The following is a 25,519-nucleotide window of genomic DNA, read 5'->3' as shown; positions in this document are numbered from 1 at the left end:
CGAAGACTACATCACATTTAAGCTTAAGCTAGCAGGGACTGCGAGATGCTTGGTTGGACAGACTACTATTTGCACAATTTACAAATGTCACTCAGCACTTTCTTGAACCAAGGTCAGAATTAACTTCCTTTAAATTTAGTTTTCTAAAAATCTGACAGTGAGAAAAAGTTCATTTTTAGACTTCTTCTCTACAGAGTGGAAAGAGACAGGCATCTCTGTAGGACAATTAATCACATCTATTTTGAACACTGATATTTGGATGCAATAAATCTCTGAAGATTTCTCCCTCTCCCCATGGCCAGAGAAGGAAGCTAAAAAGTAGTTTGGATTAAGAGGCCTCATTTGTATGCGTTTTCAACAATGAGAGCTGAATTCCCCTCTAAGAACTGAGTGAAAAGCATGTGCCTTTTGCTTTCATACCCAGGAGTCACATTCCACTAGCTGAAGCTATCAAGCAGCTTCCACAGTAGGGCAGCTTGAGTTATGCATCAGATCAGATGGCATAAAAAAGAAAAAGTAAAGAACAGGGCAAAAAGCTTTGGGTGAAAAGTCCAATTCAAACTAACCTGAAAAACAAGCATTCCTTAGGACAGCATGTCCTTCCTAAGAAATTGACATATTTCTGAGATCCTTACTCTGAGCAGTCATGGTCTTGCAATTGCTAAGGTAGCCCCTTTGAGTGCCTCTTACAATAGAAGATCTGATCTTACCCTTTGCAGACAGCAGGTCAGGTTTCAGCCTAGAGCAAACCTAATTATCAGCATTTAACATACCACAGTCATAAAAAATGAAGAACAAGGTCAAAAGATTACACATACATTCCAGCTACATTAAAGAATCTTGTAAAATCATCTTCCGATTACAGCAGCACAAGAAAGAGTGGAGTCCAGTTCCAGTTATTTTCACAAGTTTATTATCACCAAAATAGAACTCATGGATATTATTACCTTGCCACCACTTAGGAAAATGATGGACTTTAGAGGCCTAAGGCCAAGCCCCACACAGAACTTAAATATGGCCTTTTTTTGAAACATACATTATTCAATATACTAAAGGTACCTGCAGTTGTCAGCAACTAATTTGCAGAACTATTTACGATACAAACCTTCTGTTTAGATCAGGAGAAAGCCACTGATTTCATGATTTTCTCATTTTTGCACTAATATTCATTATGGATATGTCTCAAGTGACTTCTGAATTTGAGCTACTTCTGAAAGGTCAGCTGCAAGGAACTGCCTCAAACTGAAGCATTTGTAAAAGAGCCTTCTTCCAAAACCTAACAAAATCTAAAGTTAGAATATCTACAATTCAGACAGCTTTCATCCAGGATTTCTACATAAACTTAAATTCATTGCTTTATTAACCGTGGTAAAAAATCTATCACTTAAATGACCCCAAGTATTAAAGAAAAAGGTAAAAAATGAGTGCTATCATACTTTACAAAAAACCCTCAGAACAGTAAGACTCAGTCTTTCAGAACTGACAAATTGACTAATAGAATTAGTAGATACAAATAAATCCAGTCTACGAGGGAAGGAACAACTTTGTGTAATACATGCTTTGCAAAATATCCTTTGAGAAGCAAATAACAATATAGATGAGCATTTGCTAACCTACAGAATGCCAAAAAGTCTTTGACAAGATCCCTTGTCCATTCAGGGAGTTACAACCTGAAGCATAAGGTCCTCTTATGCTAGAGATAGTCATATATGTGAGCCAATACATTTCCAAGCAACAGGTCTGCACCCCAGTGAGGTTAACTATTAGTTTACTATTAGTTAGCTGAAGTAATTGCAGCAACAAATACCAGAATGGTGGGAAATGCTGAAGAAAGGGAAGAGAACCATAAAGTGTGTCATGAAGAACAGCACATAAAACAAAATTAATTGAACTGGAAGGTTCTGGTAATAACCCTCTGTTTAGTCTACCCATCAAACCAGCCCTCTTCCACTGGCTTGCTTTCTGTTTTGCCAAGGGACTCCACTAGCAGTTAGAGTGCACCAGGCCAAACCCAGAGGGCTTGACTGCTACCGGCAGGAACATGAGGAATTTGTTTTTGTGCCTTCAAGTTGTTTCCCCTCACTATCCTTCTAAGGAAGCCACAGTTGGACTGCCAAGTAATTCCAGCATATCCATACAGGGACTGAACTGAGGTCAGTCTCTAACTGGGAAACAGGATTCCCACGGTTCTGTATTTAGCTGTGCCAGCCCAGGCTGTGCACTGCTGAGCAGCAGTTAATGGATGAGAAAGCATGCATAGGAAGTTTCTGTCTGAGATTCTGGTTTCACAGTCAGTGTCAGCTGTCCTAAATCTGTGTCTCCCTGCCCACTCATCCCCTCTCTATATATTCCTGCTACCTCCCCAGGAGGAACTTACCCGGAACTGAGCTTGAAGCCACATGCTGGTTGGCATGCAGAGGAGAAGCTGCAAGGACAGTTAATTTTCGCCTCACAAAGTATTACTGTACTCATGCCCTCTACATCATTAGCACCTTCTTCATATATCACACTCGCAACCTTGGCATCCGACACTCTTGAAGCTACCTTCATCCAGCTGGCAGAAGATGACCAGTGGCATTGCTATTTCGCTGAAACAAGTGAACTTTGCAGTATCACTCTAGAGAATCTTAAAAATCTTAACAAAAAAACAAACCAGCACTAAAGATGATGTATCCTTTATGCAGCTGAACCTATTTACCTAGTTGAGCTCACACGTCTACACAAGAAGCACTGTGAGAATGACTCAACTAACAGTACAATCTTCTGCTTTGAGTCCAAAAGGAGCCAAACTGCCTCATAAGTGACTGTAGATAAAGACTAGCCTCCTAGCTAATATAAACTAAAAGTGGATGATCAAAAATTCAGGTATATGAATCCATGTAGTCAGGACGCTGGCACACTTGAAAATCCAGCTGAGACTCCTGGCTCCCAAACGATTCCCAGATCCCTCAGGAAAATGTCAACAAACCTCTGTATGCAGAGGACACTTTCAAGCCTAACCCATTCTGTGTGCCCAGTTCTCATGTTATTGCTTACTGACACAATGTAGGTTACTTGTTTGGCAGTCTCCACATCTCAGTGGCACATCAATAACGCAGAAAATCTTTCTGGTCAGCTGAGGAAACAAGGATGACTGAGAGACTCCAAAGTCAGAATATTGCACACCTGTATATGTGACAGCTGTATTTTGAAATATTGAATCTCCAGACCTAATGCTTGGTGACACATAGCTCAACTCAAAAGACATGCCAATTGTGCTCAGCACAGAGTCCCTAACCCATGCTCACTACTGGGTTAAAATAGTGAGTGTAATTATTCAGAGTTAAGTGTAATCTCAGCAAATCAGAAAGCTTCAAAACTTACTGTTCTGAAAATATGACTCCTTTTTTATAGAAATAAGATGATGCTCCAGGAAAGGAATGTTACAGTAATATTAAAAAGAAAGACTTGTTCAGGATATACCTATTTGTATTTTAGGTATTTTAAGATTTTACAAGGAAAGAGCATACTAATATAAATGGGCAACCCAACTCTGACAAATCTGTATTTCAGCTTGAAGAAAAGAGCTACTGCTAGAATAGCAGCAATATTAGCACATCTTCTTGAAAACCATTTCTGAAAAACAAAGAACCTACACACTAGCTCATACAGAATACAAAATGTCATCTGCTGCTTTCTTTTCATTCAACAGTGCTCATTTCCCAAAGCTGTCTGATAATAACAGGACAAAAGAGGTCATTCTCATATGCTTTGGGCAAGGGATGCTGAATAGAAATTCTGAGCCCGTTGGCTCAACACAGCCTGACTGCTAAGCATTAAGCAAGCGTGACAAGTGCTGGCCACAGGGATATTTTACCTCACATAGTAATCTTTTTCTTGTGGACATCACAGTAATTTATAGCATTTTAAACAGCCCTGGCATGCCCCAAAATAAAATAATGCTGAATAGATGGAATAAATCATCCATTAGAAATCATTCAGAAGAAGAGCATTCAATTGCAGGCAAAGTTTCTCCTGGTGCAGCCTGAAGACTAAGCTAGCCTTGGACTTGCTCTGGCAGAGCAACAGATGGAAAGAAAGTCTGAAGGAATAGATTTTCAATAATTCAGCTGCAGACCTGCTTTTGGGGAGAGGTTTTGCTGAAGAGCTCAGCACTCGGGAGTACCTGTTCTTCCTAAAAGAAGCCAAGCTGTTTTCATAATCTGTCTTTTAAGCTTTCTGGTTATATCCTTTTTCAACATAATTTGAAAAACAGACAAGAACACAGACAGACAACTTTTGGTTAGTGTACAGATCGCTAGCAATAACCATAACACAGAAACATTTCCTAAAAAGTTCTGAACTAAGTAACTATTGAAGCACATAGGCACTCATATGCCTGGCAAGTGAACAACAGCTACAAGTGCATTCCAAAGAATATTAACATAAAGTCCATTTCTTTATCATTTTCCTTTGATTTTCTAGACTAAAACAGAATGTAAGACTAGTTGAAACAAATTGAGGACAACAGAAGACAAGTTTCAAAAGATAAGCACAACTAAATTAAACCACTGCAAGGACAGTGGTCAGAACAATGCCAGCATAATAAAGTTGCCAATTATGATGTGGAAAAACCAAAAATACTCACTAGTATTTCAGGTTTCATCTGCAAAGCAGGAGAATGGTACTTCCAGGATTTATTATCCTAATACTCATGTTAATGATGCACGTTTAAAAAACTGCAATACCAGATGACATGCATTAATATGTTTTGGAAAAAAATTGGCCAGGCACTTTCCTGCACCCTGGATGTAACTACTCAACACATTTTAGAGCTTCAGGGTTGCTACAGAGGGCTGAAAGTAAAGCTATTTTATAAATTTGAAAAGTACAGCACAAAAAAGAATGGGCTGGTGAGCATTGCCTTGATACTCAGTAGAGTTAAAGAAAGGCAGTGATAATCAGATATAATCAGTAAATAACTAAAAGAGCATCCACTGCTAAAGTCTTGCCATAATCATGCTGCTGTTTTCTCTTTATGAGTCTACAGGCTTCGTTAATAACAGTACCTTGTATAAAGGACTGACACAGCAGTCCTTAGACTTCCCACCGTTTTCTTCCAAAGTAGGACAAGGACAATGGAAGCTTGTATCCTCCAGCTCCTGCAGACAGGGATATAACTGCAGTATTGCAGGTATCTGGTTCTCTGTAGAAAGAAAGCCTGAGCTATCTCTGCATGACTTAGGCACTAAGCTGCCTCAAACAAGGAGAGATGAAACCAGAATGCTTTCTTTTTAGTTCTTCTCCATGGCTTAGGTGGGACAAAGAGGAGAGAATATTACGTCTTCCCATTCAGTCTATGAATTAGTAAAATAGCTACAAGGCAAAAATGATGATGGCAGTATCAGTGCTTGGTGTATACCAGCTTTTATTATCCCTAATTCTCTTTCTTTGCATTTTTGATAGAACTTGGTATGAAATTGATAATAGGAGATAAACATTGATTTTTCCTCTTCTTCCCTCTTCTGGAGAACTTTCTATTTTCCCTGTGCCTATTTCCCCTTTTCATCCCTTTTCAACCCATTTCCCTAAATTTCTGGCCAGTATCAGATTCTTCCTTGCTCCACCTCCAGAATCTACAGTATTGCCTTACCCTCTAGACTGACAGTTAGGCCTCCATGTCATCTTCGACATTCTTCTCTCCCCATCTGCATCATGTATGTTTTACCCCCCAGACCTCTATTCTGGACTCTTTCTGCTTTACCTAAAGATTACTATTGGTGGTGAAGTCATGCTTTTGAAAAAGACCAAAAGCTATAACTGAAGGGCAAATAGGAATGGCAATGGGAAAGCAGGAAAATTCATGAGGAAAGGAAAAAAAAAAAAAAAAGGATGAAATTAAGCAGAGGTAACAGTAGGCAGGTTTGCAAAGCAAGAGAAAGAGAAGAGGTTGAAACTGTTCACAAATAATAACCAGCTATAACTGCTGACCACCAAAAATAAACAAGTCAGTTTTCAGTAAAAGATAAAACTGATGTTAAACCTTAAATAAATGTAAAATCTTTCTGGAGAAGGGAAGTTTTATCAGGGAAAAACAACAGGACTAACAATTTGGATATAAAACTCTGACAGCCATTATTCCTTTGAGGTCACTATTCTAACTAAAGGAGTTACTTTCAGGAACAGGCACTAGATTGATGCCAAAGACCTCATAAAAATTACACTGTAAGAAAAAAAATCCATTCTCTTACACTAATTAATATTTGCTACAGGTCTGTAGCTCCAAAGACAACAAATTCTTGAGCAAGTACTGTGTTGCGTGCCTGTAAAGTGATGTCTATATGCAGTATAATCCACCAATAAAATACGCAACATGATAAGAATGTAAATATTACAACTGTAATGAAATCAACCTGCCAACATTGTCCCTTTATGAGACATGCTTCACAAGATGTCCTGATCAGCTTCACAATCAAAGTCAACCAAGCTGAAACAACCAGAGTGTGAAAAAACCATAGCTAGTGAGCATGTTATCTGCCACAAGCTCAATGATCCAGGAGCAAACACAAAAACAGGCAGCCTCACAAACTGATGGTACTGAAATCTGATGTTGTGGTTAGAGTTCTTATAACTAGCAAGTAAAAGCAACAAATGAAAACAGCAACCATTTTAGAGAAGCAACTGGTTTCTTCAACACTGAAATAGTGAAGAAAGCCAAACACACACGTGAACGTACACTGTAGCTTCTTGTTAGATGTATTTGAGTAATTGCTGAAAAAGCACTAAACATATGAATAGTTGATACCTCATTTCCAGAAGTGTTGGGCACTCACAGCTCTAAATCACAGAACCAGAGTCACAGAATGGTTTGGGTTAGAAGGGAACTTTCAAGATCAACTAGGGACAACCCCCACTAAAACAGGTTGCACAAAGCCCTGTCCAGCCTGGCCTTGAACACTGCCAGGGATGGGGTATCATAATTTATCTGGGCAACCTTTTCCAGTGCCTCACAACCCTTATAATAAAAAATTCTTCCTTATGTCCAATCTAAATCTACCCTCTTTCAGTTTAAAACTGAAAGTTTTAATGTTGTCCTGTGACTACAAGCCTTCATAAAGTCAAATCAGCAGGATCTGCTACTGCTTTGTGCCTCTGCCAAAGGAATGCCAGCCTGAATGTTCCATGTATACTTCATAAAAGTTTAATTTTGTATTACTTAATGTTTACCTCCTCACAAACAGAATGCCATCATATCCAGCAGCACCTCCTGCCACCTATGTTTGACAGCCTCCTGGTGCTCCTCAGGAGGAGACCATTTTGCCTGTGCTGCTACATCATGTGAATTCCCCTCTCACAGCATCCAAAAGCAGAATGGGTACAAGAACTCAGACTGCAGGCATAAATCTAGTTTTCATCTGCCTGTGAACAGAAAAGCCTCAAACAGATAATGTAACAAGATGATGTTTGCATCAAAAAACTTCCTGCCTCTAATCCCAGAGCCTTCACATTAAAACCTGTCTGAAGGGAACTCTTCTTTTTTTCATCTGGTACCTACACAGACCCACCCCCAATCCACAGAAAACTTCTAGTAAACTGTGAATGATGTTCCAGTCTAAATTTCAATGACATCAATGTCGTACCACATCTACAGAGCTTATTAAAAGCCAGAGAAGGGCCAGTTACCAAAGCAGTGAGCAGATTCCAGCAGTAGCCAAGCAGGATTAGCACTCAGAGGCAGACTTCTTCAAAAATGCAGTCTCAACTGATCTGTGATATGGCCTGAGGAGGGAAGACAGGGCTGAGCTTGGTCACCCCCTGCTTTCCCTCCCCCATAAATTGCTGTTCTCAGAGGTCACTTTTCTTCTTGGTTATGCCATGGGTGAAACAAACCTCTCACTGCAACACAGAGATGCTCCACAGGAAATAGAAGGACACAGTAAGATATTGTCAGAGCTAAATGATACTGCTGTTGCAGACACAGCCCTGTGCTCTGGCTGCTGCTTCTCTCTCCTGCTGATCACGAGATCAAAACCTCTTCCATAAAAGGAAAACACAGCTTTCCTGCCTCAGGTTTTTACTGCTGTTTTTTTGTTTGGGTTTTTTTTTATAGAGGTAAGATAAAATTGCTCAGGGTGAAAATATTCCCCAGGCAACCAATACACCTATTACATGAAGCAATTCTTCTTCTGATGTTGCAGACTGCCAGAGGTCAGACTGTAGGAGCAGTCACACCAGGGTGTACTGGAGACACAAAATTCGCCCTCCTAAGCAAGATGCTTAGGCTCTCCTGTGGCAGCTGCCAAGGGGCTTCTTTCTGCTGCAAGCAGAAAAATAGCTGATGCAGTTCTGCATTTTTTTTTAATTGGGTTCCTATTTATCATTAATTGGCCCGATTTCTTAGCATGCAAGGCTTTGCAACAGAAGTGATTTCAGGGGCAGGCCACTGAGCTGGCTTTCATGCTGAATGGACGTGTTCAGGTGGAGAAGCACTGTGAGCCTTTTGCAGAGCACAGCAAGGGTGGTGGATAAACACAAGTAATGCACAGACAGGGGTCTAAAAGAATAAGAAATAAGTAGTCTTTACAAGTGTTCTGGCTCATGCATGAGATCCAGCTCAGTGCTGATGTTATTTAACAGCGGTGATAATATTCTAAAATCATAACCAAAATAAATTCCCCTTGTATTGGCAAAAAATGTCTCTGAGCTCAGCTCAGCCAGATCAAGACTTGCTATTCCCACAGCACTCTTCAGAGATGGCAGATGGATGATCTCAGTGAGGCCTCCAACTAGCATCTCATCCCCAGAGAATTATGACTTGACACAAGCAGCGTGAGCTTGCAGATACACACAACTGATTCATTGCAGACCCTGCTTCTTGCTCCTATTTAGCTACATGATGATCTGCTACTGCCAGCCACCCCCCTTGGGGCTGGTGAAGATTCATGTGCTGCAAGGGATGCAGCAGGGAAAACAGGAACACAGACTGTGGGTAGCAATGCTGGTAAATGTCTCAGGCATCCATGACAACGTGAGACCTCATGCTTGTATGGGAACAAAAAGCAGCAAGCATGTAGTGTCTATGAGCCCAAGGAGAGCTCTTTTCAGGATTAGCTGCTGTGAACTCATTGTATGAGCTTAGGCAAGTAACTTGATCCTCTGGGCCAAATTCCTGACTCACAAATTCTACATAGACTCAAAGTATATTAAAGTTATGGCATTTTACACTGGTGCAGAAACTTGTGCAACTAAGTCACCTAATAAATTGTTGTAAGAAATGAACAGGTTTGTTAAGAATGATCTTTTGATGAATACACAGGGGAAGCAGAAATTATATCACTAATCTGTATCAGTAGGAGGGACTAGCGCAAAAGTAGTGAAGTGATGCTGATGACAGCAGGGGAGTAGCAATTACAAATAACTGCAAAATGTTTTAAACTTCTACTTCCTCATGTTACAGTGGCTGTAGCAATGCTGGAGGAAAAAACAATGATTTCAGACAGAAAACACAGATTCAGGACATTTCAGGATCTGAATTCATAAGGAGAAATGTTACAGTAGACCTTTCACATGGGAAATGGCTAGGACAGAGAACCAACAGTACACACAAAAAAATGGCCAAAATGCCCAATGGTGGGTGATTCATGGGGCTGTTTTGTCCCCCTTACCAAGCCGCTCTGTGCTGCCCACCCAGCTCTTATCTGCAGCTTCTGGCCTTGCTTTTGTCTATGTTCATCTTCCTTTGCACCTCCACAGGAGGACAATGGTGCCTGCTGTATTGGGTTTGTGTGCCAAGGTTTAGGTAGCAGGGGCAGCTGCAGAAGTGCCTTCTGTGAGAAGCTTCTAGAAGTTTCCCCTCTGTCTGATAGAGCCAATGCTGCCAGCTCCAAAACAGACCCACTGCTGGCCAAGGCGAAACCCATCAGCAAAGGTGGTAGAACCTCTGGGATAACGTATGTAAGAAGGGTTTTGAGTGTTACCCAAATGTTTGGATGGCCTCCAAACACCCCACCACTTTCAGAATTTACTTTCTCTGCACCTCTATGTGGCAGGGCATGCCAGCACTCTTCTTTTGCAGATCAGGAATGAAACACAGTCCTGAAAACCAGAAGTGAACTATCTGCAGCCTAAGCAGGATATCTTTGAAAATAAGAATCATAACTAATTCCCCTCAGGCCTTGGCCAACAGCTCTGGACCACATGCTTCTCCTTCCCACTTGAGCATCCTCCATTGTGTTGCATAGCCATTATCTCTTGGCAGAGCCACTGAACAAATAAAATCAAGTCCAGTGAGGTCAGGGGTTGCTGTAACAGCTCCTGAGGGAGGAAGCTGGGGTTAGACCTCAGGAGCCTCTTAAGAATTCATTTTCTTTTTTCATATCACAGAACAGTTGGGGCCATGGCTCTGTTGCTCACAGCCAAGATGAGAAAGATGGATGACTTGGGAACAACTTTTCAGGACAAGACTTAAACACAGCAACAGCCTATGCTGGCAGATAACCCACCACAGAGATGAAAAATGAGATGTCTTTAGCAAATGGGTCTAGATAATGTTGTAAGGTGGTTTTGAGGGCATGACACTGTGTTTCGTGTTTAATGATGCCTTCAAGAACACATCAGATGCTATTACAGACAAAAGGCAATGAAGCAAGAAAGCGAGAAGCTTGGAAATCTTCCATCCCAACCAGTTTGTGTATCATGCCAAATAAGTAGCAGTTATCACAGAAAATCATGGTTCAGAGAGCAGATCTCAGAAAATAGCCCATCCTAGCAAAAAACCCAAGTCAGGACCTTTCTTAGTCAAATGATGCACCATGGCTCACACTACACAGCTGAACTATGTTACACTCCAAAACAGGCTGGCTGCACCCATCAGCTCCTGGGCTTGCTCCTGAGCTGTGCCCACCATCACCCAAAAGAATGCTAGCTGATAGGAACCACTGCAGCCAGCTACATACTCTGCACAACGCCCCTCATGTTTTATCATCACAGAGCCAGACATAGACTCAGCAATGCCTGCACCAAGAAAAGCCTCATTACAGGGTAGGGCCCCAGCAGCTCTAATCCTGACTCCTAAATATGCATCTTCTTCAGGCTGCCCTGTTGACGACAAAAAGCCAGCATTTATACCAGCAAATAAAATGTGGTCAGGGCTCGGGCTGAGATAACGGTACACAGTATCTCTGCTGTGAGTTTTTTGCATGCTTCCTGGCATGAATTTGGCCCAAGCTAATTACTGCTTTCCCAAATGATGCCTGGACATAGTTTTGGGATCACTACAAGCTCAGGGCCTTCCTGTTTTGGATGTGGCAAACCTGCTTAGGGTAGTGGAAGAATTTAGCTGTTGGACAGAAGCTACTTCATCCTAGGTGGCACAGAGCAAGGCTACAATTCCTGCTTTTATTTACTAGTTTAACCACAGTCAAACCACTTACCACAGCTGCGTACTTTACTGTGATAATTTATCTTACCCTCCCTTATGGTCTGGATATGACTGGACATCTCAGGCAATATGGAAAGAAAGGTTTCAACTACATACAAAATTTGTGGAAATCACTAAAAAGCATTTTTCACTTCAGTGACAACTGTCATTAACAACAATCTGAATTTGTGTGCAAGGGGAAACTTTCTCAGAAAGACCCATAACATCAGTTTTATTCTTTTTACCAAATGGATAATGGAGAGATCTAACTTTTAAGTACTGCAATAGGAACTGAGAAATTCAAGTGCATAATGAAGAGCTGCTGAATCCCAGATGTGCATATGTGCTTAAGGACATTCCTTCTTGCTCTGACACTTCAGATGATTTTGGATCTTGCCAAATGTCGCATGGGCAGTTGCAAGTGATGCGATCCCCACGTGTGTGAATTAGTACCAGCCCATAATTACAATGGCTAATTCATGCATTTCTGGCAAAGTTTTATAGATTGCTTCCAAAATGGCTTTCCAAAAGCCAGTTCTTTGATCCTTTGAAACAAAGACAGAAACTTCTGCAGCAGATCCATGGGGAAAAGGGAACAATGGTTTTATTTAGCCTGCTGAATTAGGAATTTGACAGCATCGGATGAAAGGAAAAGCAATTCTCTTATTTTGATTTAAACTGAGCACACAATTCACCCCATAGACAGCTTCTTCCGTGGAAAACAATTCTGTTATACTTGGTGAACAGAAAAGCAACAGGGCACTTCTGAATTCATCCCTCATTAGCAGTCTGTCTCATCCACAGGCAGTTCCCTGCATCTGTCGATTAAAGATTTCCCGTGCCTTAGCGAAAGGAGCAGGCTAATCAATGAGGTAATGCTTTTTTATTCTAATTAAGAACTTGAGTCATCCTACTATTGTAAAGCCTATGAGACAAAACATGTTTAAATCTGCCCCATTACATCATGTTCAATCCTCTTCCAAAGCAGAAGCAAAAAAAAAAAAAAAAAGACAGTTTTGATTCTGTGTAGTTGTACATTTATTCTGTACCCTTTCTAAAGGATCCCCTGCCTCCTACGAACCTGTCTCAGTTAAGACTTGCTTGGTACGCCTGCAGAATGGCTCATGGCAGCTTCTGCATGCCTTCATTGCTGTTTAGTCCTGCACTGCTACTAATGACTGCACCTCACTGTTAAACAGGATGGGAAAATCAAAAGCTGAGAGCTCACTTAGAGGACTATAGGAATTATTTGAAAGCTGGTGCCAGCTAGTGGCAATGCTATTTCATGCCAGTTCTCTGACATTACTTGGCTCTACAAGTTTTCTATATACAGAAAACTGTGTGGTTTTATTGCTTTAATATATTGCAAACAATGAACCAAGTCCACTAAAATCCTGTGACATCTTTCTTAAAAAGCAGACATACCCTACTCCTACTTCAGCAAGCTCGTCAACTTCTAACTGGGTATTTACATCATTGCAATTCCCCCTGTGTTTCCAGTTGAATTACATGTTCTTCACTTAGTGTCTATGCTGCAATGAAGTGCTGCACTAAGCTAATAAGCCCCCTGCTGCATTTTAGCCCAGGTGTAGTTGTGTTTGTGTTCTGCCTGAAAACAGTGCCGGATGACATACACCGCTGTAATACTACAGAGACTACAGAGTTATTTGAAGTCCTTTGGGTTTAGGATGATGGTATAAACACAAATTTACTATTTATAAAATCCATTAAAGTATATTCAGTGTTCTAATTATAAAGAAAATGAAGCACATTAAAATAATTAAACTCCTTCCCAAAGGATCCTCATCTTCCAGCTGTGTATGTACTGGAATCACTCATGACAGCCATGACAGAAACTCACCACTGAAGCTTAACTAAGGCAATTGCTTCAATGTGCAACATAAAACCTGGGAAAATAATGACTGCATAATCTTATGGGAGCAAAAATACAGCACTAGACCAGGAAATATGAATGCAGATAAGGACAATGCTGGCACAGGGAAGAACTCTCACAAGTTTTCCTTAGGTCAGGGAAGTGACTATTTCTAGAATAAAAGAATACACAGAGCAGCCAACTTTGAATCTGTAAGTTATGCACCCACTCTCTTCCAGATTTCTCCACAGTCTGAGTGCCCTAGCTCTGATCCGAAGGTACAGTTTGTCCTGATTGCCAGAAGTGGACATAGCAGCAGGGCTTTTGCAATCACCTGTCAAATACAGTCTTCCAAAGGACTGTCTATGGATGTAACAAATGCCAGCTGCAAGCCTAAGCATACCAGCAAATCTCAGTTTTCCTGAGCTTGCTCACATTCAATTATCACTACCTCAGCAATGAAAAAAAAAGAGGGCTGAGTCTTTTGCACATTCAACTTGATTCTCCTGGTTGGAAAGTACAGCTAGAAAAGGTCCTCAGTTCTACCACCTGGAACCACACAGGCCTTGTTAAAGTTCTCCCATGGAAAACATACTCTAAGATGATGTTTTTTCCACTCATAAGACACAACATATGGATGATTCTGTGAGATTCAAAAGCTAAACATGGTATCATTTTTCAGTGTTCTCTTGCAATCACCCTCAACATTCCATCTGTTGGGGAACAGAAAGATTTGCAGTAAAGAAACCTGTGGAAGCTCAGCTCCAGTATGGGGATTGGAGGCAGAAGAGAAAGGAAAGCCCATTGTATAGAAAAACAACATTAACAAAGCACCTATGAACAAAAAAAGTTCAGGACAGACAAACTGGAGGAACTGAATTCCCGCAAGGAGAGCATCCCTGACATCCTGCTGGATCCCCTAAAACACTTCCAAGGTGTTAAGGTTGCCTCTAAAAAAAGCTGAGATCAGACAATTTATCAAAATTAAGTAAGGCTTATCCTCTGACTGGATGGGTAATACAAACTTTTTGCTGCCCTTTCTTTCCTTGCCTCTGTTTGGCGGGGAACCACACTGTGCCACACTATGTCCTTCGTTTTCAGAAAAATTTCAACTGTCAGAAATGTTTCAGTAGAAGACCAATGGGGTTGTTTATTGGGATTCTGCAAGTTGCCAATCTGACAGCAGCTGGATTGTACCACTTGGCAAAGTGCATGGTCAAGCATGTCTTGCTCCCTAAGCTTGTGACTCAACAACTGGCAGAAAATAAAGATCTGCCTGTTTAAATCTCTGATGGCTTCACAGCTGTGGGCACAGATACACTGCTAGGAAAACAGAGCTTGCTCTTTTCTTGTTCATTGTTTTAACTATCTAAATTTCACTAAAGAAAAAATAACCCATCTCTTCTCTCTTCTTTGATGTTTTGATGTCTTCACTCTGTCTCAAGCTGATCTCTACTGCTGTGTATGAATCTTACTGGATTCAGAGGGGAAGTCATGCACTACCTGGCTAGACCAAAAGGCAGTTGTGAATTTATGAGTGGCTGAGGAATAGGATGCCTGAGGAGGAGCATCCTGAGGAGTAGCAGTACAAACCTGCCAACCAAGAAAGCACACAAAGCACAGCAGTTGAACACACATTTTGACAAGTGTGCTCCAGACCATCTGTCCAGTAGACAAGGAGCTGTGCCACGACACCACTTGAGTTGGCAAGCACACTGCCCTCCCCTATTAGTATTGTGTGCAGTTCTGGTGTCCTCAACATAAAAAGGACATGGTACTGTTAGAACAAGTCCAGAGGAGGCCACGAGGATGATCAGGGGACTGGAGCACCTCCCATATGAAGACAGGCTGAGAAAGTTGGGGCTGTTCAGCCTGGAGAAGAAAGGCTGCATGAAGACCTCTTAGCAGCCTTCCAGTATCTGAAGGGGGCCTACAGGGATGCTGGTGACAGACATTAGGGACTGTAGTGACAGGACAAGGGGTAACGGGTTGAAACTTAAACAGCAGAGGTTTAGACTTGATATAAGGAAGAAATTCTTTACTGTGAGGGTGGTGAGGTACTGGAATGGGTTGCCCAGGGAGGTAGTGAATGCTCCATCCCTGGCAGTGTTCAAGACCAGGTTGGATGAAGCCTTGGGTGATATGGTTTAGTGTGAGGTGTCCCCGCCCATGGCAGGGGGTTTGGAACTAGATGATCTTGAGGTCCTTTCCAGCCCTAACTATTCTATGATTCTATGATTCTATAATTACAGCTCTGAGCACTCCATCAATAAAACCACTCAAAAAGATGCTAAATGCAGGAGTCCCCTTAAACCAACTTCTGCCTCTTTGTCAGCTATTCTCAGCAGCCCAAGGTTTCTGGCACAGTAAGCAAGATCAAAAGTTGCCACTCATTTCTCCCCCAAAGACAAAAGACTCCCAGTCCATTTTAGGCTCTTAGGAAAGGGAAGGAAGCACTGGGGTGAAGAGCTCAGTAGTCAGACTCCACCCTGGCTTCCATTAGGGGACCAGGAGACACAAAGGTGTAGAACACAACCCAGAAACAACTGCTGGCTTGTGTGCCAACCTATCTCCTCCTGCAGCCAGGCTGAATCTGTGGGGCTCTGGCAAGGCCAGGCCTGGCTGCTCCCACCAATCCTTTGCTCAAACCCATTTCATCTGCAGCTAGAAAAGGCCCCTACTCCTTTAATAATCTCCTTACTAGTGAACCCAACAATGGCAAACCTCTGGCACCAGGAGTGGTTGAGCTTGAATCACAGAATCCCAGAATCCTAAGAGTTGGAAGGGACCTCGAAAGATCATCTAGTCCAATACCCCTGCAAGAGCAGGGTAACCTAGAGTACATCACACAGGAACTTGTCCAGGCGGGCCTTGAACATCTCCAACGCAGGAGACTCCACAACCCCCCTGGGCAACCTGTTCCAGTGCTCTGTCACTCTTACAGTAAAGAAGTTCTTCCTGATGTTAACGTGGAACCTCCTATGCTCCAGTTTACACCCATTGCCCCTTGTCCTATCACTGGATATCACTGAAAAAAGCCTAGCTCCATCATCCTGACAACCACCCTTTACATATTTGTAAACACTGATGAGGTCACCCCTCAGTCTCCTCTCCAAGCTAAAGAGACCCAGCTCCCTCAGCCTCTCCTCATAAGGGAGGTGTTCCACTCCCCAGCAACAACTAGCTACAAGGTTTTTAAAGACTTTTGGCACCAGGCCCCCTAAAGGTCAGCCCTCATCAGCCCCATCCTTTCCTAACTATTGTCAGGACTTAGCTGTATCTATGTTTAAACACAACAGATACAAAGGTTCCATCTACTCACATGTTATTATTCCTCTGGAAAGGCACAGATTTGGATGAGGGGAAATCCGGTGAAACAATAGGAAAGGTAGAGAATGGAGACAGAAATTCTCCAGGATCCATCAGGAGACAGAAAAGCTCTTGTCTGGGGAATACCCACCTCTTGGCTCTGTGCTGTTTGACAGGAAAAACCTAGGACTGAGGGCAGATATGCTGTCACTAAAAGACTCAGCGAGGCCAAGGAAAAAGGATGGAAGGGAGGGAACTGTGTGTGGAGAAGAGGCTCCTGCAAGGGCTGTGGAGAGCTGGTGAAGACAGGAAAGGAAAACACAGGATAAGGTGAGCTCTCCCCAGCTGGTGAACAAATATTACCTCAGAAATTAACAGCAGCTGAAGAAATCAAAGCACTGAAAGGGCTGCTGCATACTTGAACCCCTAAAGCAATCATGCTTTTTGTGCAAAATTGGTGCTGCTTTGTTCAGAGATGGTTCTGAGCCATTTTAATCAGCTGCTGTCTCAGCTTTATTGGAGTAAGCTGAACACAAGTAGTAAATTCAGTTGTTTTAACTGCAAAGTGAGAGGATAGAGATGCTAAAACGCTTGGCTTTAACTTACAAACAATAAAACTGCATAGTTCATCCACAGAGGGAGGACAACAAAATCCAATTCAGTTACTATGGTGTGCTTTTTAGTTGTTTTAAGATTCAGCACTAGAAATGCCTAATTTGATTTTGCTTAAATCAAGTAAAATATCCACAACTAGTTGCCTGAATTCTTTACAGAAAGCAAAACTGTAGGGAACTCTCAAGGCAGACTGGCAGCAAACACAGCAGCTAAAATAGAAAAAAAAAATAGAAAGCTAACCCCCATGGGCAGAGCAGCTCAAACCCATAATACTTTGTTTAGTAATTCCTTCATACCCTGGGCCTGAGCACAGGAGCTAAGTTCAACAATTCAGCTCTTAAGGCATCCCCTGGTACTCCCCTGGCATGGGACAACCTGGCTTCTCCTAAACTATCCAAACTACAGCCCAGGAGGTAGCACAGGCCAGAAGACATTTCCATTGGGCATTCTGGATGTAGCAAACTTAATTTGGAGAATACAGCGATATAGCCATAGCCAGATACTGCTCAGTCAACCTCAGACAATGTGCCCCAGCAAAGCGGAGGTTGAATAGCTCCTCCATCTTGTTGCTGTCTTCCATGCCTTTCCCCTCAGAGGATTAGCCTCTTTTGGATCTAGTATTATTGCTTCTTTCATTCCTGAGGGCATTCCAGTTTGAGAAACCCCTGCGGTTGTGACTAGCCACACAGTACTATTTTGCAGTTTAGAAGTAAAATTCTCTAAAGGGTATCAGTGTTAAAAGATGGGGGGGAGGGGTGGAGAGGGAGGAGGAAATAAAGGAGAAGGGGTTTTAAAAACTCAATTCAAATCAGAAATATAAATTATGTTTTTTGAGATGTCCCTGATTTGGACAAGGAAAAACACAGTCTTACTGCTGTTAAGAATCCCAGCTATGGCCCTGCTAATACATAGAAGTTCCCAGACCATCATTTATATCCACAAAAGATGCAGAGCAGAATTGGCAAGTGAGTTGACCACCAGACATAAAACAGCAACTCAGATACAGCCTTGAATGGGAGAATCAGTGCAACTGGGATGTCTCCTCCAGGAAAAAAGGAACCAGACCATAATGAGCTTCCACTGGATGATCACCAGCAATAAAAAAACAGAAAAAAAAGGCCCCAGTTTATCCCTTACCTCCAGGGTCAGTATATTTAACTGGGTATCCGGTGCTTCAGCAGCACAACAGCAGTGCTGCGCCAAGCCCAAATCACAGCTTTCTGGCCCAGAAGGAAAAGTTGTTACCAAATGAAGCGTGCTGACAACATATGGAGGCCTGTGCTACTGGAGAAGTTTCATCCTCATCCAGAAAGAAAAAAACCCTGCAGGAATATGCCAAACACACAATTTGGCTCAGGTCACAGCTCTGCTGCTCAAAGCATCCTGGTCACTGATACTTCTTGGAATCAATCGGCTTGTTTCAGTGCTGATTTTACATCTTTTTGAAGGTTTTTCACAGAGAAAACAGTGGATTTTTTTTTAACCTGAATTTACTGGCATTAGGGAGCAGTTTAATAAATGTATTTATATAGTCTGCATCCCCTCCTTTTTTATTCATTCCTATCCAAAAGTAACTTCAAGTACATTGGAAGACCTAAAGTTGTGAGGCCTGCAAGCTCCATCTTTACAGCATGTAAGCACCAATCATTTCAATGGGCACAGAAAACACCCTGAAACAGGCACCTAAGAAATGTCCATCTGCTGACAGCTAATCTCCTGCCTTTGGCCTCTCACTTAGACACCTATTACTAGATGGCATTAAGCTGGGATGCGGTGCTTACGTCCAATCTGATTTCCACTGGTGTGAAGTGAAAATACCTTCCATGGAAGCAGAAAACATAAAATCAGATTCAGGATTCTTGGTTTTGCTTTCATGTTCCTGCCTCAATATTGTACATGTGAGACTTACAAAAATAATGCTAAACACACATGGAGATTTATTCTTTTTTATAGATAGCCAACCACTGATTTACAGTGAAAAACATCTGACTGCATAACATGTCATGCTGTAGCTCGGTCCTAGTAAAGACCATACTTCTTATCTAAATGAAGTTATTCTGATTCCATAAGAATTCTGTTCTCTAAAGGAATGGAAACAATAAACTAAATGAGGATTAAATATCAGATCTTGCCATCCTTCAGTGCATCAAAAGACCAAAATAATCAAGACTTTCAAATGCTCTGTCAAACTGTGCAGAGCAGGAAAGCAAACTTTTTGCTTGTTTTGGAACCACAAATCCTTTACAGCTTCTACTTGTTGTAAGTGAGAAAATACAACGTTGCATTTGCTAACCTAATAGATCATTTTCTTATCCAAAAAAGGACAGCTTCTTTTGTAACCTTACCAGCTAAGGACCATTCTGTGGGAAGTACTGCTTTGTCTAACTTCTCATTGTAACCAGTTATTTAACTTCTTTAAACTCTTCAACAAAACAATAATTTTGATGCTGAGTAACTAAGCATGTGCTTTGTCGAAAGAATAACATTTAAAGTTTTCTGGTGATACATAAAGGATTAAATACTTCAGTAAAAAGGATGATATCTTGACATAAACAACCCCATGATTTTAATAGCAGAAGCAAAGTCCAAATGGTGCTTCCAGCATTAATCAGTGTAGTTGACCTGACCTAGTGTGGGAGACTCCAGCTTAGAGGCTGGAGTGAATGATCCTTTGGAAATGATTCAAGGCAATTGGGAAACACCAAGAGACAGCTCCAGCTTGTTACTTCTCAGTTACTCCCTATTGCTATGGAGAAGCATTAGGAAAGCACTGAGTCAAAGAGAAAGAAATTCAAAGTGGCTGATGACTGTGGGTGGCTGAAACAATTCAGTTGAGTCAGTGCTTACTGAAGATCAAGAACAGTTAAGCCTTTTCTACTTCGACATCTAAAGCCTGAGACATCCTAAAAAGAGTTGTCACTACTCACGATACCATGCACTGAGGAGCTAACTTTGCTTCCAGGCTTCAACAGTTAGAAATGGCTTCTAGAATTGAGAAATTCCATCTTGAAGAGAAGAAAATAACTGTCTGAAAATTATTGCATAGGTAAGCAAACCCAGATACTAACATCAGCAAACCTTGATTCAATTAATATTTCTCAAGCTTTATTGCTTATGCCTTAGCAGCATTTAGTGTGTGACACCTTCACATAAGGGAAGAATGAAAAGCCTATTTGTGAACAGCACAACTGAAATGTTGGCTCTTTTGGTCTTTATGCTGCTGTAACTTTATCTCCTTGTAGACACAAGGAAGCTCAAAAATAGTTCCAGACACTGTAAACACAAGTGTACTCCAGATCAGCACATCCAATGGACTGTGGTGGCTTTATGTTTTATGTTGGAACCCTGCAGTGTCCAGTAAAGCACCTACTATAGATGAGACAGTTATGAAGGTATTCACAATGTCCCTCTGTCACTTGGATTTCCTGAGGAACACACTAAGAGACACTACAAAGTCTATTCCCTCTACCAAGGCACCTCCTTCATGAACTGCAGAGGCCTCTCCTCCTCTGTGAAATTCAGCTGAAAGTGGTCGATGTTATAAAATGCTGAGATGAGGGGACAGTGACATAGAATAGCCTTATTTGTTTAGAAAACTAGGCTAAAAACAAAGTAACAAAGGCACTACCAGCCATACCTGATAATACCAAGAGGGTCTAAATCTTCCTCTTCTTCCTCCTCTTTCTCTTCTTTTTTCTCCCCTTTTTTTGCATTTTCCACTGATGAAAGTTGTGAGATTAAGTCAGGTGTCTTCTCCTCTTTGAAAAAATCCCATGCCTCATTTTCTTCGTCTTCTTTCTCCTTGTCATCAGGAATGCTTTTACCCTTGAAATCAGTGGCACTACTAGATTTTGTTCCTGCAAAATACGATAAGGAATGCAAAACTGAGTGCACAGGGTAACAATTATATTTTATTTAATACCTTGCACTTGTTCCTGATGGTTTTGTTTGGGGAAGTGGAGGACACAAACAATTTCTGTTTCACCACAATCCTTTCACCATTCCTGACTGTCCTTTCTATCCACTATGTGTTGTTATGTGTCTGATCTGTTTACTGATTTAAAGCGGTTAAGCAGAGAAAGACAGAGAAATGAACTTTTTCTGAGACATAGCAGTACATGTCTAATCTGCTTATTTATGTTCCTTCTGTAGTCAATAGAAATAATAGAATTTCCACATGGTGATTCATCCCATCCAAATAAAGTTGTCCAAAAAGGAGTTTTCCTCTGAAGTGTCTATTTCTCTCTACTGGTTACAGAGAGGCCATAAATACTTTGTTTTGATATAGGTAGATAACTTTCACATAGCTAGTTGAGATAAGGTCCACTTTTTGTTATTAATTTAATCCATTTAGGCTAAATTTAGAGCATTGGACAGCACAAAAAAGTTTCCATAGCAGCTCTTCAATTGACACTCAAAAATAAAGCCTGAAGTTCTGACTCCCTTCAGTATGCAAGATCCATCCACCTGAGCAAATCCAGCAAACTGAAACATGTGCTTCAACCAACTATCCTCACCATACTTATTCTCCTGAGCTTTGTGTTTAACAAGAGAACTATTTCTTGCTGTGGAGTCTTGAGATACTCAGGAAAGCAATTTAATACAATCAGATTAGCTAAAAATAGGCTAGTGAAAACCGTGATGGATAAAATTCATAGTTCGATCCTTTTGACTGTTAAAGTGACATGGCATGGGAAACTCATCTCACCAGCTTTTCATGTCTGCATCTGCCAAATCACCCAGGGCATACTTCATCAACTAATTATGGGTATCTACACTAAGCAAGTGGTCTTATGTTCCCCTTATGAGCAAGAGAGTGCTGAATGGGGTAGGCAGTGAACATTAGGATGCTGCTTATCCTATCCCCATAGTCACCTGTGGTTGAGTCTCCCTAAACACCCCTGAATATATTGATTATGTAGTCAGCATCTGTAAGGAAAGTGCACAACTAGCTTGAAGGACTACAGTGCATGTACTGAATTCCACATCATTTGGTAGGGTGAGCCTTTATTCTAAGGCTGATTTTGATCTGCACCCAGTCTGTCCACAGTATGAAGACAGTTGGAATAATTGATCACTAAAGGAGACCCTGCACTGTCCCTTTAGGGTCCATCTCTCCAATGACAATATATAGTTAGTTAGCCTCCTAAACTTAGGTGTTCTGAATCACAGTTTATGTATATACCTAAGGGAATCAGAGACAGTGGGATAGACACCTATAAAGCAATTATTGTGGTATCAACACTTCTGAATGAAGCATGTGTCCACTAAGAGGAGGGCAAAATGCATGACTATGCAGCACTGTAGATGCACAAGGGAGTATTTTCAGTGACAATGTTTATTCTGGCATTCTCCATTTTTTTACTACCTGCATCAAGAACTTAATGATTTTATCAAGCACACTCATGGGAAAGGGGACACTCACATCTTTTAGTTACCTAAAAATTCCAGTAATTCAGGACTGGTTGCCAGATCCTCATCTTTTGAGATGAATTTCATGATATCATTGAACATCGCTCTTCGTTCACAGATGTCAGATTCTCCCACGAAGAGCACTTTTCTAGGCAAGAGTGGAAGAGAAGCCTGTGGGTACCGTGCTGCCAGTCTCTGGTAGAGCTCCTCTATCTCACTGTACTTCTTGGAAACCTGCAATGAAACATGCTGCCTGGGTAAGTCTCTTTACAGGGAAGACATAAGCAGCAAAGCAGTAGTTTAAGCACTGTGAAACATTCACTATAGAAACTGAAGCGGAAAAACATGTATTACCAAGGAGCTTTACATATAGCCTAGTAAAAGCCTGTTATCTGCACAGTGAATCCCCAAGCACTGCTACTGGTCTTCTAATTCTACTATTAAAATCCACTCCCTATTGAAATTGAAATTCATTGCCAGATACCCCGTGTCCATCTGTCTGACTCATCAACTAATGAAATACTGGGAAGGTCACTGCTCCACTCTTCTCTGACAGCAAAACTCCTTGTCCATTAAAAATCTGGTATACAGTTCCTATCCCTGAGAGACAGAGGGAAGAGAAGCCCAGCCACTTAGGTATGTGATGGAGAAAGCAGCCTGCACCTTTTGACCACTGAGCCCGAAGACCCATTTCTCAGCCTTGGTAGGCTTCAGTGCCCTTCTGACTGTTAAGGCCTAAAAAACCTGGCATGTTTGCTGCTGTGCACAACACCTAATATGGAAACCTATGGGCAAAGACCTCAGCTGACCCATGACTATTTGGTTTATTTATGAGAAAAAAAAAAAACAAACCACAGCTTGGCCACGGCCTACAGGTTCTCATGAAGGGTGAAGATGCCAACAGTAAATGGAGTTGTTCTTTTTGTAGACAAAGACAAGAAGCCTGAGGAGAAGGCCCAAAATACTACAAGGAAAGCAATAATGATAGGAATGGTGGTTAGAAAAGGTGTGACTTCTACATAAATTTTCTACAATAATTGCGTCCAGTTCTGGGCCCCCCAGTTCAAGAAGGACAGGGAATTGCTTGAAAGAGTCCAGTGCAGAGCCACAAAGATGATTAAGGGAGTGGAACACCTCCCTTATGAGGAGAGGCTGAGGGAGCTGGGTCTCTTTAGCTTGGAGGAGACTGAGGGGTGACCTCATCAGTGTTTACAAATATGTAAAGGGTGGGTGTCAGGATGATGGAGCTAGGCTTTTTTCAGTGATATCCAGTGACAGGACAAGGGGCAATGGGTGTAAACTGGAGCATAGGAGGTTCCATGTTAACATCAGGAAGAACTTCTTTACTGTAAGAGTGACAGAGCACTGGAATAGGTTGCCCAGGGAGATTGTGGAGTCTCCTACGTTGGAGATATTCAAGGCCCGCCTGGACAAGTTCCTGTGTGATGTACTCTAGGTTACCCTGCTCTTGCAGGGGGTTGGACTAGATAATCTTTTGAGGTCCCTTCCAACCCTTGGGATTCTGTGATTCTGGGATTCTGTGATAAATTTAGATTTTTAATTTGGTACCTTAAAAATCAACACACAAAAAGCACACATAAATAAAACACTATCTCTAAGTGATGTTACAGGTAAAATGGAGGGTTACTGTCATGCTCTGTGACTGTTTTACTATACAGACTATATAGACCACCATGGCCCTCCACGGCCCCATAATCTATGTATATGTTTCCATGAATACAGAGTTAGATTAAAAAAACACATTAATGGAATCACAGTATCACAGAATGTTTTGGATTGGAAGGGACCTTAAAGATCATCTAGTTCCAATCCACAGTCAAAAAAACTAGTGCTAGTGGCGTGCATATGGCACAGATCCTATACAAGGGTCCAGTTCTTATCCTCCCCAGTAACACATGTTGGTAAACTATAATGGAGTGAATCCTAATTAATACTGTAACATAAAACATGGAGACACAACCACTTCGTCTTGGGATGTAAGAAGGCAGAGTTCTTCCACCAACACACTGATAAAAGAAAGGCAACCCAACAAAAAGCGCAGAATGAGAAGGGAAACAGGTTACAGATTAACCCAGAATCCATAAACTACACCTATACTAGCAAACTAAACAGTATCAGACATATTCCCAGTACTGAAACCTGAGAATGTCTATTGAAACTTATAGTGTCTCCTGGAATCTGACAATGTCCAGTATAGCTGTGACTCTGGGCAGCTAGCACTCCCACAGATACTTTTCAACCCAAGGTTTAGCATGGTGCAGAAACCACATAGTAGCCAGTTTGGGTACCAATGCCTACTGCTGACAGTAAAAATGTTTCCTATTATGGAGGCATCCAGACTGTGCTAGCTGCCCTCCAGGCCAGAGAACGGGTCCTGACATTAATAGACACACCCAATTTACTAAATTAGACATAGGCATAAAGAACAATAACCACCTTAGCTTTCATGCTTTCCTGCCTTGCGCAGTAATTTTCAACCAAGCTGGCTGATTTGAAAACTGTTTGAATTTCAGTCGGAGCAATCCCAGGCACAGCTACAGGTTGGGCGAAAAGGAAATTCATGGTAGTCCTGCGGAGAAGGACTTGGGGGTGTTGGTCAATGAGAAACTGAACTTGAGCCAGCAGTGTGCACTTACAGCCCAGAAAGCCAACCATATCCTGGGCTGCATCAAGAGGAGCGTGACCAGCAGGTCAAAGGAGGTGATCCTGCCTCTTTACTCTGCTCTCGTGAGACCTCACTTGGAGTATTGTTTGCAGTTCTGGTGTTCTTAACATGAAAAGGACATGGAACTGTTGGAACAAGTCCAGAGGAGGGCCACGAGGATGATCAGGGGACTGGAGCACCTCCCATACGAAGACAGCCTGAGAAAGTTGGGGCTGTTCAGCCTGGG

The 25,519-nt window shown here is 41.7% G+C and overlaps 1 protein-coding gene across 1 annotated transcript in view; it reads right to left on the bottom strand.

Annotated features, from left to right (window-relative positions):
- Positions 1-25,519, bottom strand: part of HS1BP3 (HCLS1 binding protein 3) — a 51,133-nt gene that overhangs the window by 11,108 nt on the left and 14,506 nt on the right. The window contains exons 3-4 of the mRNA XM_034061112.1: positions 22,634-22,841; positions 20,833-21,052 (exon numbers count right to left, since the gene is read on the bottom strand). Of these exons, the coding sequence (XP_033917003.1) occupies positions 20,833-21,052; positions 22,634-22,841 (428 nt within the window). The remainder of the gene's footprint in view (positions 1-20,832; positions 21,053-22,633; positions 22,842-25,519) is intronic.

This window comes from Melopsittacus undulatus, chromosome 3 (assembly GCF_012275295.1).
Source record: "Melopsittacus undulatus isolate bMelUnd1 chromosome 3, bMelUnd1.mat.Z, whole genome shotgun sequence".
NCBI classification, from domain to species: domain Eukaryota; kingdom Metazoa; phylum Chordata; class Aves; order Psittaciformes; family Psittaculidae; genus Melopsittacus; species Melopsittacus undulatus.
The sequence above is the reverse complement of the archived record's forward strand: the minus strand, read 5'-3'. Positions and strand labels throughout refer to the sequence as shown.